The sequence below is a fragment of the Fukomys damarensis genome, unplaced genomic scaffold, assembly GCF_012274545.1.
Source record: "Fukomys damarensis isolate Sample0158 unplaced genomic scaffold, DMR_v1.0_HiC HiC_scaffold_28, whole genome shotgun sequence".
NCBI lineage: Eukaryota > Metazoa > Chordata > Mammalia > Rodentia > Bathyergidae > Fukomys > Fukomys damarensis.
This window is the reverse complement of record NW_022900940.1, coordinates 42,270,315-42,286,327: the sequence shown is the minus strand read 5'-3', so window position 1 is coordinate 42,286,327 and position 16,013 is coordinate 42,270,315. Positions and strand designations below refer to the sequence as shown.

Genomic DNA, 16,013 nt, shown 5'->3' with positions numbered 1-16,013 from the left:
TTGATACTCAGGAACACAATAGCATCAAGCATAGCTTAGAGATTGGCAATTTGTGGTAGTTATTAATCTATCGCCTTTAGACATGTGAATTAAATCAAAGTCAAGGACCAGCCCTAAATGTGTTTATAGTGAATAAACTCTTCAATATAGCAAGTTTACCCTTCAGGATGGGACTTAGAAAGAGTTAGGAGGAGAGGAATTGATAGGTAAAAGAATAGAAGGCTTCAAGTGAAGCCAGAGGACACAGGATGATCAAGCAAGCTTTAGGAAACCGTTGAAGACAAGAGGGAAAGACAGAATGCAAGAACAAAGACAAGAATATAATTTAACAGTAATAGGGAAGCTATAAATTGTACTCACTTTCCTTTGTAACTAATGACAAACAAGCAACGGAAAAAGAAGAAAAGAAAAAGAAAGGAGAAATCCCAATTAGGGCAGGAACAGGAACAAAAAGGGAGATGAAGAATAATGTAGGGGAGCAAGAGACTGAGCGGGAAAAAGAAGAAAAGAAAAAGGAAGAATTTGAAGAATGGAAAAAAAAATTTTTTAATTAAAAACAGGAAAGTGAAAAAAAATTTGAAGAGCCTCTTTCAGGATATATCTTGCTGTCACAATAGACATGTGGATAGCAATGTGCAGAACTAAGTCAATTAGTCTCAGGTAGCCAATGGCAGACCCGAGATTCAGACTGAATTCTGGCTGCAAGGCCCAAGTTGAGCTCCCTGACCCCCTGCAGGGTTGAATTCTGCAAGGTTCTGTTGCAGGTTCCAGCTGCCCTTCCCCTGAAGATAGTTCAAGTTCTGATGGAAGGTGGTGATCCCTCAAACTTACCAACTACAGAGGTCTGATGGGCCTTTACTGCAGCTGTTCACTTCTGTTCTATCTTCTGGAGCTCAGTACAACAGCCTTTATGACCACCTGTGCCTCTGCAGTGCGGATCCAGGTGCTGGCACAACTAGGAGGCCTGAGCATGGATGGGGGGATGCTGCAGATGCACTGCAGCTGGGCAGTCCTCACCAGTCTGCTCCAATGAAGGCTTGGGGCGCTGGAGGGTCGGGGAGCAGTGAGCTCTGACCATGACCCTTAAGGAGCATTAAAAATGCGGAAATGCTGACAGCAAGTGTTACAGTGTGAATCAGCTACCAGCCAGATCTGCTGCCCTCCCTCACCCCCATCCTTGGCCTGTATTTAACTTTTCATGTTTAGATTAACCCTTTTAGCAATTCTGCCCTCAGCAGCAACCCAGAAAAAAAAAAGATGATGATACGTGTTTATGCAAGCCATCAAGTAATATGTAGAGATTTGCTACAACTGTAGCAGGAAATAAGATCTAGAACATTCTGAATGTAAATATTTCACAGAATGATTCCAATTACTTTAAATGCCACATAACAAAGTACTACTACAGTAATCGACATTGCCCCAGGAATGAAAGTGAGAGCCAAAAGGTGACATGGGGCTTTGAAGCTGGGCAATCTCAAGTTTGAATCTCAGCTTTCCTCCGTATTTGCTATACAACCATAGACAAGTACAGCATCAGTAAGTTCCCTTGCTTATAAAAGTGTACAGCATTAATTTGACAAAGCTATTTTAAGATGACATCTGTGATTAGTGAACACATCGTGCAGCATTTATGGACCTGCATGCTAAGGCTACTAAGCCCTGGGGATGAGCTCATCGGAGTAGGTGGTTTTAGCCTCAGTTCTGCTTTGTTCTGACACTGTAACAAATCTTCAACATGTCTAGCCATCACGTATAAACATGTCTTCTGTACGTGGATCTCAGCTTCCACATGCTACCCATTGTAAGAACATCCTTGTTCCTGACATTAACTTTGATATTTTCTTCCTACCTCAAACACTAGAAGATGACATATTAACAGTTGTAAAGAACTCACTTTATACATATCACTGCCCTGTAGTGACTAGAGTAACTCTTTCTGGTAATCTGTTCAACTCTCCCTCTTTGTTAAAAACGAAATAATACACAACACAAAATCGGGTTACTTACCAGCAGGAAGAAAATGAATCTGTGGTCTAGCTGCAGCTCAAAGCATGGGTGGAGCATTTCTACGTTGTTTTATACCTTGTTTTAAATGTGTTGGTAAAAAGAAAAAAAAACATTGGCCATATTAGGGATGATTAGCACTAACAGACTGAACATCACAAAATTTAAAACTCTGGTCTCCATAGTGTTTATTTTACTTCTCAGGTTTTTTTCCCCCACACAATAGGCATATACTTATATAACGTGAGGCAGACCCACATTTTCAAGGGAAAAAGAAAAGAATATGGTTAAAATAGAAACTTTGCACCCAAGATACTACTCCAGTGTAAAAATACTAATAAACTGGCTAACAACCTGAAAATTGGCCTATTACCTATTTAAAGACCAGTCAGTTTTAAATTCAGGAAACCTCATAACCTTACTCACAGGAAGATGGATGACAGCAGTGAGTGTTCCCACGCCAGCTCTGGTGCTGAGGTCTGTGCCTGTCACTTTCAACTATATTCCTGCACAGCGCACTCATTATTTTATGGATGAGACAGAGCTTGTGTAACTGAGTGTAAGTGTGCACATATGCCCTGCTCTGACAACAGAAAAACTGCCTGAAAGGCAGTCCCAGAGAAGGCTGAGCAGCGTGCCACCTTGGTGTAGACAATAACAAGTCACAGTAAAGCTTAATCCAGAAACAGCTGAGAAAGGGATCTAAGAGTATTAACTGGTAACGAGCAGGTGTTCAAAGACAACTCAACTTCCTTGTTCCCTTCAGTAACTAAGTGCTGGACGGTTAGAAATTCAGTGAGGAAATTCTACACAGGTAAAGGGCAGTGTTAGTAGCTGCAAATCTAATTAGGTTTGAAATCCCAAAAGTAGAACTTCAGATCACCTCAGATTTTCAACTTACAAAAATCAATATAGATGATGAAATCATGCAAATATTAAGTTGGGCGAAGCATAAAGCCAAATTGGAAAGTAGACATTTGAACACATCCCATTCCCTTTCCCTAACACTGCTTCTGGCTCTATCAGCCACACTTTAGTGACAGAGTAGCCCATTTCCTCAGGTGCTTCTTTAATAACAACAGTACTGGTATTTGAAATTGCAACACATATTTCAGAATTTGGGAGCTTCTGGGAGCATAACTTTAACCCAGCCTTCCATAACAGTTTTTTTACTTTCTATTACAGAACATGACACTGCAATAAAAGCAACAAAACGCTTGAGTCTTTTCACTTCTGCAGAAGCCAAAACAACTTCTCCAATATATAAAGGAGCCGGAAAGTTAATTTCCTGAGAAAGAAACACACAACCTGGCCCTGGCATTTTAGTACCCAAGAGAGCTGAGATTAGTCCATTGATCAAAACTCCATGTACAATCGTCTTTCTGAACTTGGTGTGTTTTGCAAAATCTTCATTTAAATGCAAGGGATTAACATCTCCAGTTAATTCTGAGAAGGCAGCCACATCCCTCTGTGTGAAGGCCCTGCTGAGTTCAGCCCGGTCTCCAACTCTCACATGCAGGTGCTCAAACTGCTGTCTGTTCAGCACAGGTCGATTCAAGAAGAATCTCCTCTGAAGTCCACCCCAGCAGAGCTGATGGCTGGGTATTCGTGGGAACATCTTTAAATATCATCAGCAGCGTCTTTAAGCCTGCTTCTATTTTCAGACTTCAAGATATCAAGAAATTCTTTCAGGAGCAGATGAAAAGTTTCTAAAATTAAAGACTATTCAATTCAACACTAGTTCCCTACTATTACCGGATAATGCAAGGAGAAAGGGAGAAACCTACAAAAGAAAAGCATTAATACAGTGTTAGGACAAAATTGTACTGAACAGGGCAATGCAGAAACATGTCCAGTTTTATAGGATAAATAAAGCTACTCTAGTAGTATTTTAAAGAGCATCTTAGCTAAACAAGCTCAGAAAGAACATACCAATGGGTAACACCAGGCGTAAGCATTAAATGAAGTTAAGCCTCCACCACAAGTGTTCCAGGTGTGATCCCCAAACACTTCCCATACAATCTAAACTCTAAGTGCTTTGTTTCACATTTCCAATAGGATGAAGTCCTGGTTGCCAAAGGCATTACTACATTAGCTTTATTCAAGCAAGAATGAGACACTCTGACTAAAATCAGATGATCCACACTCAGCCTTGTTTGTAACATGTGAAGGAACATACTATCTTTACCTGAATCACTCTGAAAGCACATTTTTTGCCTTTATAGGATCCTAGCAGGGTCAAAGAGCTCCACAATCTGACCATTCCACTGCAGAAAGACATGAAAAAAGTAAATATAAGACTTGTCCCCACATCTCCCTTAATACTTTTCTTTGCTACAGTCCATAAAGTTATTTTTTAACCAGAAAACCTGATTTAAAAGAGGGAGGAAAAAACACCACCAACAACAGAAAACAAACCTCAAAACAAACTTTAAAAGCATGGCATATCATCACAGGCAGAAAAAAAAACAAAAAACAAACAAAAAACACCCAACAACAACCTATAAGAGTTTTTCTAAAATACTTTTTTAAAAAAAGAACTAGCTTCACTGTTTGCCTTTTGTTTTATTTTTTGTGGAATTGGGGATCAAATTCAGAACCTTGTGCCAGCAGGTATGACACCACTGAGCTACATTCCCAGCCCTAAAATATACATTTTTCAGTGTGCAACCATAATGATTAACTGGGAAACTCCGATTTTAACCAAATCACAGGTTCTGTTCTATGAGCCCCTGACAGGTGAATGTTCATATTCGTTTCAGTTTAAATTTCCATAAGTTGGTCAGAGTTCACAACTGCAACTCTTCTCATCTGTAAAGCGAGCATTTTTGTCATTTCTCAGTCTCTTGGCCTCGTTGTCCTAAAAGAGCGATGGAAAACCTTTTAGAGACCAAGTGCCCAAACTGCAACCCAAAACCCACTTATCACAAAGTGCCAACACTGCACTTAAACCTGAATACGGAGGTTTAATTTAGGAAACAACTCCTACGTGTGCTGCCCTCAGAGTGGCTCTGCATGCCTGCCGCCCCATGCATACCCCAGGTTCACCATCAATGTCCAGGAGTGTTCCAGTCCTACCTGCTGCATACTCTCAGGATCGCTGATGAGGTCTTCTCTTCATAGGTCAGGACGTCCACGGGCAAAGCAGCACCAACCTATGTACAGGATTATGCTATTGCCTATTACCAACATTATTCTCAAACTCTAATGGATTCTTCCAAGTCTGTTTTTGAGGCTTTTCTTCTCCAAAAAAACAGTACTCCATTTAATGCCACCGGTCATCTCAGCAGCTACTTATAGCTCCCTCTGCCTGGAATGTTCCTTTGATCCCTCTTCACCCCTCTAGTCTTTAAATTCTTTCTTCTCTGATCTTAAAAATTAGGCTCCATCTGCTTGCTATGTTCTTTCCCATACAGGACACATATTTCCTCTTAAAATTCTCATCCCCGTGACACTGATTATTTAATAGTATTTTCCTATGACAAAAATCAAGACCATTAGTCCATGAGACATAGGTTACATTTGTTCATAGCTACATCTTTGAAACCAGGTTTTATACCTGACACACACAAAGTGCATAGTTTTTTCTAAAAATGAGAAAAATTACAGGATCATAGAAGACTGTAAAACAAACTGCAGGGAGGTTCAGTACATTCTTCACTACCCCCCAGTATCAGAACCAGGCAATCGGTGTCAGAAGAAGCCAGAATTTGTTTGGAATCTTCCAGTCACATATGTACTCATATTTGTATGTGTGTGAGTGTGTGTTCTTAACACACAGGCTGCTGCACGTAACTACCACTATCAAGATAAAGATCCACACCAGCACAAGACTCCCTCATTCCAACTCCTCCTCCCGATCCCTAACCTTGGCCAGCAATGATCTTTCCCCAGATCATTTATTTTTTCAAAAGCATTACACACACAGATTCAGTCGGTATGTGATTTCTGGACTAATTCCCTAGAGATTCAGCCGGTTGTATGCATCAGTAATTCACTCCTTCTTGTTCTGGGGTATGATATAGTTTATCCACCCACTGAAAGGCAACTTGAGTGTTTCCAGTTTCTGGTTATTACAGATGAAGTGACTATGAACATTTGTGATGGGTTTTTCTGTGAACATAAATTTGAATTTCTCCGGGATAAATGCCCAGGTGTGCTGGTGCCAGGGGGTATATAGGTACATGCGATTTTTGTTGGGGGGCGGTGGTGAGACAAGGTCTCACTATATAGTTGAGACTGGAACTCACTGTGTAGCCCAGGCTGGTCTTGGAACTCACAGCGATCCTCCTGCCTCAGCCTCCAGAGTGCTGTGATTACAGGTGTGCGCCACCATGTCCGACAGTACAAGTTTTGTTTTTGTTTCAGAGTCGCCATACCATTTCATGGTCCACCAGCAATGTATGAACGATCCAATCTCTCCACCCTCCTTGCCATTATTTAAAGTTATCACTATTTTTTTATTTCAGTCATTCTGCTAAGCACAGTGGTATATCACTATATTATTAACGTATGTTCCCTTAATGGCTAATGTTCTGAGCATCTTTTCATGAGTTTCTTTGCCAATTGTACACACTCTTTAATGAAATGTCTATACATATCTTTTATTGATTTTCTAGGTGGGTTTTTTTTTTCTATTGGGTTTTGAGTTCTTTTTTCAATAGAGTCTAGATATTAATTCTTTGTTAGATACTAAGTTTGTAAATATATGCTCCCAATTGGTAGCTTGTCTTTTTATCTTAACAGAGCTTTTTGCAGGTAAGCTTTTTTGTTGTTGTTTTTAAAAGCAGAAGCAAAATTTATTTGAAAAAGTAAAAGTGTGTACAGTGAGAGAGAAAATGGCTCTGCTGACTGAGCTTGAGTAAAAGGAAAAAACATAATAAAAGAAGACCCTGGAGAAAGTAGGGTGGACTATCATGAGGAAAGCCATTTATAGCTGCAGAATAAGTTGTAAGTTTTGATAAAGCACTTGGCAGATTTTACTTGACAGAAATATGAATCAGGAAATAACACCCTGAGAATCCTGTCTTCGCTGTTCTTCTCAACTTCCAGAGCTCTACTTCTTTTCTCAAGTCAATACTGGAATAAAGCCACTCAAAGCGCTGGTTTTGCAGGAGGGCCCAACTGACTCCATCCACCTCCCCTGACTTGTTCCTTCTCTAAATCATTCTCTCCTGTGGTCACCTTGGATTCCAGCAACAATAGGTTTGATTGATAAACACCTTGCTAGAAGAGCTAAAATTACACCTCAGGCCGCAGTGGCTTTGTTATTACAACAAAAGCTTCTGTAAGAATCCTGAGATAATTATCAACCAGCCCAGGGCCTAAGATGGCCAGCCAGTGAGCCTCAAGTCTTGCCTCTGTTCCTTTTCTATTACAATCCATGTCTCTGGTCAGAAAACTGCGGCCTTCTCGGCATGGCCATACAGAATAATTCCTCTGCTGCTTCATCATCACGCTTCACGTTTGGTCTTTTAGGTTGAGTGGATGCATCTAGTCCATTGGGAACCCCAGAAGTCAGGCCTCAGGCCTAGGACACAGGTAATAATCTGTGACAGAATAAAGAGCTGCACCGAAACATAAACCAGCAGTATCACTAAGCACACTGCTCAGATCAGCTCACACTGCTTTATAAGGAAGACTTTCTCAAGAAAGGAAATAATATGTTTTTCTGGTACAAATCCCTTATCTCTTCAAGATGGGCCCAAAATCTGCAGGGCAGCAGACTAGACAATACTCTGAGTAGCACTGTGCTGAAACAAACACTTGTCTAACAAATCCCTTATCAAAAGCAAGACATAGGGTTGGGGATTTAGCTCAGCGGTTCTGCCACTTGCCTTGCAGGCGCAAGGACCCAAATTCGATCCCCAGTACCAAATAAACAAAAAAACAAAAACAAAAAAAACAAAAGCAAGACATAACAACAACCGTACCAAAATCCATCATTGCTGAAATTCCAACGTTGTACTTTCAAATAGTTTTTTTGAAACAGGGTCTCTTGCTATATAATTCAGATGGTCCTTAAACTCACTACATTGTAGCCCAGGCGATCTTCCTACCTTAGCCTCCTAAGTGCTGGGATTACAGGCATACAGCAACAAGCCCAGCTCAAGTAGTTTTAAAACAATAAAAAAGGTTGTGCTTCTCTTCCTTTTTCTCTTTGTTTTGAGATGAAACCAGAGCCTAACACATGTTCTACCTGTGAGCTATACCCCTAGACCATTTTTTGTATTTCTTACAATGAACTTTGGATTGCTGATTTATGCAGCGATTCCATACCTCCCCAAACAGGTCCTTCAGAGCAGAAACAAGCAGTTGTTTGAACTGTGCTGCACTTAGTTCAACTCCATGATCTTGAAATTCTCTGTAACAAACATTAAAAAAAGGTATCATTAAAAAAAAAAGACATCATAATACACTTTATTCTATTCAGAATCTTTTTTTTTTTTTTTTTGGTACAGGGATCGAACTCAGGACCTTGTGCTTGGTAGGCAGGTAGTGGCACCACTGAGCTAAATCCCCAGCCCCTGGGAATAATTTTTAAAAAAGGTAATTTAGCTGGGTGTGGTGGACACACCTATAATCCCAGCACTCAGGAAGCTGAGGCAGGAGGATCTCTGTTAGTTTGAGACCAGCCTGGGCTACATAGTGAATTCCAGGGCAGTCTCAACTACATAGTGAGACCATCTCAAAAAAAAAAAAAGGTAATCTCAAATAGAACTCAGGAGAGTGGACTTACAGGCAGACTTTCATGTAGTGGTACTCTGAGGAATTTTTGTAAACTATTCTTTCATACATGGTAGCTGATGCCGGCATCTTTTGCAATTCTGATCACACCTACAGCAAGAGTCAAAAGGATTAGGAATTATTAAGGTATGAACTATCTTTTCTTTTTTCAGGGCTAGGAATAGAATCCAGGGCCTGCTGCATGTTATTTTTCACATTTTTAAGGAGAGTTTGGCTTGATTTCTAAAAGACCTAGTACAGCTACTTTCGGTCAAACCGAGGTCACCAAAATGGAAGCTCCTGTACATATACATACACACATTTTTTCTTTTGAGAGCCACACCGCAAAATGGAGATGCGATGGTCAGGCCCGCAAACTTCTTAGAGACAAACAGCAGCTTGAGACTATACTATAATTAGTACCATCTGGCCCAGTGGGCCGGGTAAGCATCAGACACATTCGAGAGGGTGACCCGGACACCCCGACCCATACTCCCACCCCTTTCCAGGCATGCTTTTGTTCTAGGTTACAAGTTACAGATAAGCTAAAATTAATGATGCTTGCTACATAACCTGACTACATGCCTGGCTTTCCTACTAGATCACTATCGGCTAAACAACTATAATTGTAATTATAGTTGGTTGTAGTTTGACCCAGGCTGGCAGCTACCGCGTTGTGATTTCGCTGTATAAAATATCCTTGGACAAAAAGCCTCTGCGGCAACACACTTTCAGACCTCTTCTGTCTTTCAACAGCTTTCTCTCAAAAAACCTTTCCGACGCTTAATTTATTTGAATCCACTGTTCAGTAACAGGAGACTCGAACTTGGCACATCTGACTTAGGACAGGTTGGGAGTTACTTCCCCGGGGGCAGCTCCTCTGCTCAAACCCTTGCAAGGCTCCCCACTTTGCAGAGTAAGGCCAGAGTCCTTACAAGGGCGGGCCTCAAGGCCCTGCCTGCATGGTCAGCACCTCTCGGAACCCCTGTCCTGCTTTCCTCACGGACTCAAATCCCCGCCGCCGCCAGAGGCCTCCTAACTCTTTCTCATCAGTTTTTCCCCTACCCCAGGCTTCGTCTCCAGTTCTGGCAGACTGGAAATGCCCTTTTTTCAGGCAGCTCAAAACTCACCCCATCGCCTACCTTCCTGGGGCTTTGTGCCCATCCTAATACCGCACCATCCTCTCCTTGCCTCACCCCAGTCCTACTTTCTTCTCACAGCATCTGACACCTAACAATTCTGTAGTTCATTTCTTCAACTTCTACTCTCCTCCCCGACTTCACATTTCGTCCACCCCACGTGACCGCGTCTGCCCGGTCACTGTCATTTCTCAAGGAACTAAAACAACGTGGCGCACGGTATAGGTGTCCGACATCCAACTTTCAGACCAATCCACTACTTTTTAAAAGCTGCGAACTTAGATGGTTGAAATCTTTTCCGGAGGAACACTCTCCACTGATTTAGTGCCCACCTCGCTCCTGGCGCAGGAAGCACAGCCGCCAGCGCCCCGCTCAGTCCTCTCAGCTAGGATTTGCGACCAGAGCGGACAAACGCCTGTGCGCATGCGCCGCGCAGTCTGTCCGCCCTGCCCACGCGCAAGCGGCAGGTCCAACTAAAGTGACCCATTGAGGGCGCTCGCGGAACGAGGGTGCTCCCCCAGGGGCTTCTGCCTACTCACCTTCCGTCAGACTAGCCTCGCGCCTTCCCTGAGTCCCGTTCGCTGAATGAATTCGCCAAGGTTTGGCATGCCCAACCACAGCCGGAGTCCGTGATACTTCTGGTATAGTTACGTTTGGCTTCGTTCGGGCCCGCCCCCAACTGCGAGAAGTGAGGGCGGATATGACGTCACGCGTGACGTCTCCCTAAGGAACCCAGAATCGAGTTGAAACAAGAGCAGAGGCCTGGGGCGCAGCGCCCCCTGCTGCCCTCTCGGTGGAGAGTGTGTGAAGTAGAAATTTATTTACTCGTGCATTAACAAATTTATATCTAGTGTCTCCTGTTTTTGTTTTTTTTTTCTTTCAGTGCTTACCATCGAATCCGGATCCTCGCTCATGCTAGATAAGCGCTCTACCACTGAGCTGCACCCCAGCGCTAGCATCTCTACTGCACATCTTTGGGGACCAGCACAGGACTGTCAATGGTCCCGTCTCCCTGCGTAGTAGGTGTTCTAAGTTGACATGGAAAGATCCGGCTAGTCTTACTGTCAAATGTAAGCCAAGTTTCACCTATGCATTTATTCACTAAATGTTTGTTGAGCGCCCACTATGTCCTGGGAACTCTGGAGAATAAGGCATGGCCCTTGTACTCACGAAATATGTGTGTAAATGATGATGATGATGGTGACGACGATGACAGCTCGTATTTATCAAGTGCTTCCTTTGGGCCAGACACTGGACAAAAGCTTTTACATGTGCTATCTCACAGAACCCTTGCAATTCTAAGGTAACTACTATTATAATCATGCCCATTTCACAGAAGTGGGGCAGAGGCACAGACAGAGCTAAGTTCTTTGCTCAAAATCACACAGCTGTAAGTGGTGGAACAGGCTGATTACAGCTGGTACTCTTCACACTGCAACACACAACCACTTAACTGGGCATGGTAACCCAGTCCTTGGGAGGCGGAGGCAGGAGGATCGCTGCGAGTTTGAGGCTATCCTAGCACACAGTGCATAGAAAAGGAACTGTGTAAGTCACATGAGGTCATTGTGTCTGTGGTGGTTCTACTGCATTCCAGTCCCTGACACCTACATATTTCTGAATGCATTTTCCATCAACAGATGTGCTGCTTCAGCTTGGCTTGGGGGAGGGGAGCAGAGACCTTCTCCCTCATTTAATTTCTCAAAATCTCACTGCCTGCTGAATCTTCAGCCCTTTCCCTTAGCCATGATTTCCAGGCCTGTGGTTTCTGCTTCGCTTCCTTCTCCCCTCAGAGATAAGACTTTTCCAAATGGGGGGATCAACACAGACCCTAGACATTGGCATTTTCTTTCTCCACAAACCTTGGATTTTTGGAAGCTACCATAATTCGCTTTGAATTCATCCTTTGCCACCTATCTGGTCCCTTACCATGAAGAGATCATTAGCTTCTATGTCATAGAGTTGTGAGGAAAAAATAGTTGAGGGTGTAAAGTGCCTGGCACCCAGGAAGCTCAGTAATGGGAGTCTCTCTAAGCCAGCCTAATGGCAAAGTCATCTTTCGACGCCGTGGCCCAGAAAAACCAGAACAATTTACACATTTTGGGTTTCAAACAACCTCGGTAAATTTTTACTCTTGTGTCGAATCATGAAAAGAAAGTACCTTCCCAGCTGCCTGAATTCTCTCAGTGCATTCTGCTTAATCCAGTTGAGGACAAGAGGTTCCTTGGAGTATTAAAGACAAATTAGCTTTTATTTTTCAACTACATCATTTACTTAGTACTGGGGATTGAATCAAAGACTTTGAAACTGAGCTGCATCCCCAGACTACTTAATTTATTATTTAAATTCGAGATAGGGTCTTGCTAAGTTACTGAACTTCTAGAATGGGGTTGAATTTTTTACCCGCTTACCTCAGCCTCCCACAGTGCTGAGATTACAGGCATGCAGCATTATGTCTGGCTTTCGTATTTTTGGAATGGGCATTATAGGCCAGTGGCATATCATTTCAAATGATATAAAGGGATAAGCAATGAAAAGTAAGCATTTTTCCCAACCCCTTCTGCAACGAACCTCCTCTCTCCAGACAGTTTCTTATTTGAAAGTGTCTTCCCAGAGGTATGATATGGGGCCTTTTCCTTCTTTACAGTGCAGCATAATATTACTGCATATCAAAACACACAAAGCATCTGCGCGTGGTGGCACATGCCCGAAATCCTAGCATTTGGGAAGTTGAGGCAGGAGGAGCACTACAAGTTTGAGGTCAGTCTGGGCTACATAGTGGGTTCAGGGCCAGCCTGAACTAAATAATGAAATCCTGTCTCAAAAATCATACAAAACAGTTGCTCTGAATTGCATTAGGTGTAGTCATTTGGCTTTTGAGGGGCATTTTGGGGTCCTCTCTCTCTCTCTCTCTCTCTCTCTCTCTCTCTCTTATTCAAAGTAAATTTGTTGGAATAGAGCTGGATTAGTTCATATTCCTAAAAAATATGGCGGTCAAGGAATTAAGTCCACACCTCTTTCCCTGTGCTGTGTGGTTGCAAACTGCTGCCACATGGGTTTTGCTGGCACTGAGATGCTTTCTGAACTTGAGGAAGAAAAGGCAAGAGAGGGACCCAGGAGGAATCCCCACAGTTGTCCGTCGGGCCTCCACTGTGAAGACAGGACAGAGGACACGGAATGACCAGAAGCAGGAAGCTGTGGGACTGCAGTCACTCCTTCCGGGTAAGGAGACCTCCAAGCGCCGGACTGCTTGCCCGTATCCCCCCACCGACTGCAGTGTCACCGTCATCACCGCATTTCAGAGATGGAGACAGGGAAGCCCAAAGAGGTTGTCTGTTTAAGATGGTGAGGGGACCCCTTCCTCCCATCTGGATGACCAGGCTGGGAAGAGCGCCTTTGAGGCCACCCTGAGCACCATCTCCAAACAAGAAGCACTACAAGCCCTTCACCTGTGATTAGAGGGGCCAGCCTGTGTGAAGCCTCAGCCAGGGGCGCGGGGCTGGCAGGGAGAGAGGCTCGGCAGAGGTGAGGTCAACTGTGTCTGAGCCCTGGCAGCCCTTTGAGGCAGCAGCATCTGGAATGAAAAGTTTATCTCATATTTCCTGGCATCCCTAGGAGGTGAGCGGGGGTGAGGCAACCCATTCAGGCTCCAGGCATTTGTGAGTTGCCCGCAGCCAACACAGCAGGAGGCAGAGGGCAGCAGTGGATAAACGGACCTGGAAGGTCATGATCAGCACCCCCTATGGGCCTGGACTCTGGGCCAGCTCCGCAGTCATAAAGGACTGGAAGCTCTGACCAGTCAGGTACAAGGCAGGGGAGCAGCAGGGTGGCCTGGTTCCTACCTGAGCACCTCCCCTGCCGTGTGGGGCTAGGACTTCAAATATCTTGTTCTGCATTTCTGAAATGCATTTAAATGATGGAGAAGACTTTCCTTGGACGTATCTTAGAAGTCGGTCCCCTAAGAAAAACCTCCATGAGCCCAGGGAGACTATGGGGAAAAGATAATCACCCCTGTGGGAGCCCACTGGCATTTGACATTGGAAAAGTAACTTCTACCATTGAGGCATTGACACAATCTATGACTCTATTTTGCTTTTCTGAGATGAGGGTCTCAGCTATGCAGATGAGATTGACCTGGAGCTCTCTGTGTAATCCAGGCTAAGCTCTCTGTGTAATCCAGGCTAAGCTCTCTGTGTAATCCAGGCTAAGCTCTCTGTGTAATCCAGGCTAAGCTCACTGTGTAATCCAGGCTAAACTCTCTGTGTAATCCAGGCTAAACTCACTGTGTAATCCAGGCTAAGCTCTCTGTGTAATCCAGGCTAAGCTCTCTGTGTAATCCAGGCTAAGCTCACTGTGTAATCCATGCTGGGTTTATGGGATTACGGGTGTCGACCTGAAGCTCACTGTAATCCAGACTAGTTTTATGGGATTATGGGCGTGCACCACCACGCCCGGCAAACAATACCACTGGACTCGTCAGGTTGAGTGGGGCCTTCGCCTTTACATCAGCGGCCGTGATCCGGGTCTCACCTTTTCCATCAGGCTTTTGAAAGAACCACCTCAGTTCAAACCCATTGCCATTGGCCCCAACCCCCTTCTTTAAGAATGTTGCTTTTTTAAAGATAAACTGGGCCTGGTGGATGATAGCATTAGAAGGGTTGAGGAAAGCCTCGAACAAAGGCAGAAGCAACGGGAAAAGGACGAATCTTGGTATCAAAATTGGTTTTCCCCTTGCCCCGCTTGCCCCTGGAGATTGTTAAGTTAAAGATTGCATAGGGTTAATTGTTGATGTACGCCTTCCCACTTACCCCTCCCCACATTTGGTAAAATACTGATTGCTGTATGCTGATAAATGCTTTGTCCCTTTATGGTTAAATGCTTGAGTGACTCATGTGATTGGTAGAAGATTTGTTTGAACTGTCCAATAAGCTTGCTGAACCTTCCCCCTGGGATAACAGTATATAATCGTTTTGCTGAGCCAATAAAGAGCCTTTGATCAGAAATCAGACTTGGGCCATGTGCTCTAACTTCTTAAAGATTTTCCTTCACAGACATTCAAGATCGGATCGGCCTCTGATGACCCACGAATAAGAGGCGGCTCTCACCTCCTATTCCCCGCTGGACGGGGTCCCCCCAGAGAGCCGCACACCCCATAATTAAGCACATTATTCCTGGAGGGGCTTTAGATCCTTTCTTACAATTCAGGGATCCTCGCCCAGGGGTTCAGAGGGGGTTGGTACACTTCCTCTGGATCCTGCATGCCAGTTACAAGAATCTGGAGATCTCTAGGTTGGACCTAGAAGAGCCCCAAGGTATAGAGGGAAGTGAAGAGTGGGGAGGGCCGCAGTGACTCTTTCTGTATACAAGGGAAAACCCCACAGCTGCCACCTACAGGGTCCTCTGTATTTACAGTATGTGTGTGTGCAGGCTCCCACACAACCTTGGGGCCGGTGATAGGGAAACATGGGCTGTGCAGAGGGAATAGGAGACCCCCGTTTTCTGTATGAGTTTTTATTTATTTATTTGGTACTGGGGATTGAACTCGGGACCTTACACTTGCAAGGCAGGCAGCAGAGCCACTGAGCTAAATCCCCGGCCCTTCTGTATGGTTTTTCAAAGTGACAGCATCACTTTTATAATGCTAATAATTATTAAGTAAATACTGATACAGGAAATAATACTTAGATGAAATATGAAATATTATGTCTCCCAACCTGTTAGCTGTCTGATGTGCCGAGTTCTTGTTCTCTAAAAATGGAAGAATATGCTTGCTTCAGCAACTCATATACTACGAATGGAACAATGAATTCTAGGCACGATGGAGGTTAAGAGCAGGAAGATATTTATTGATAGGAAATCTCCTGAGAGGCAGGAGGGGACCCCGCTTAACGGGGTTTTACAGAGCGAAACCCACATGGGACGACGTGGGTCACAGCCATGACCAACCAATAAGGTTCCAAGTACAGCCGCTTACGTAATTGGTCCAGTTGGGAAACAAGTCACGTAACAAGTGTGGATGGAAAGAACAAGGGTCCTCCTAGGGAGTGGTGGGTCCAGAGGTTTGGTCACCCATCAGGGTGGCTGATGTCCGACTACACCTCATTGTTCATTAGGCCCAGTTTGTCCTGAGGAAGCTTACAG

At 44.0% G+C, this 16,013-nt stretch overlaps 2 protein-coding genes across 3 annotated transcripts; both read right to left on the bottom strand.

Annotated features, from left to right (window-relative positions):
* Window positions 1–2,178: 2,178 nt before the first annotated feature.
* Window positions 2,179–3,648, bottom strand: Htd2 (hydroxyacyl-thioester dehydratase type 2). Its single transcript, XM_033757048.1, has one exon. It carries the CDS (start codon window positions 3,623–3,625, stop codon window positions 3,119–3,121), a length of 507 nt encoding a protein of 168 aa, XP_033612939.1. The 5' UTR covers window positions 3,626–3,648; the 3' UTR covers window positions 2,179–3,118.
* A 61-nt stretch (window positions 3,649–3,709) lies between these two features.
* Window positions 3,710–10,490, bottom strand: Rpp14 (ribonuclease P/MRP subunit p14). 2 transcript variants are annotated; one of them, XM_010643141.3, is made up of 6 exons: window positions 10,412–10,490; window positions 8,747–8,844; window positions 8,287–8,371; window positions 5,086–5,162; window positions 4,196–4,274; window positions 3,710–3,790 (listed from the first exon to the last, which is right to left on the bottom strand). In XM_010643141.3, the coding sequence occupies exons 2-6, from the start codon at window positions 8,821–8,823 to the stop codon at window positions 3,734–3,736; spliced, it is 375 nt and encodes a 124-aa protein (XP_010641443.1). In that variant the 5' UTR covers window positions 8,824–8,844; window positions 10,412–10,490; the 3' UTR covers window positions 3,710–3,733. The 2 variants fall into 2 exon arrangements, with proteins under 2 accessions (XP_010641443.1, XP_010641444.1); XM_010643142.3 differs by lacking the exon at window positions 10,412–10,490 and adding an exon at window positions 10,205–10,291.
* Between the last annotated feature and the right edge of the window lie 5,523 nt (window positions 10,491–16,013).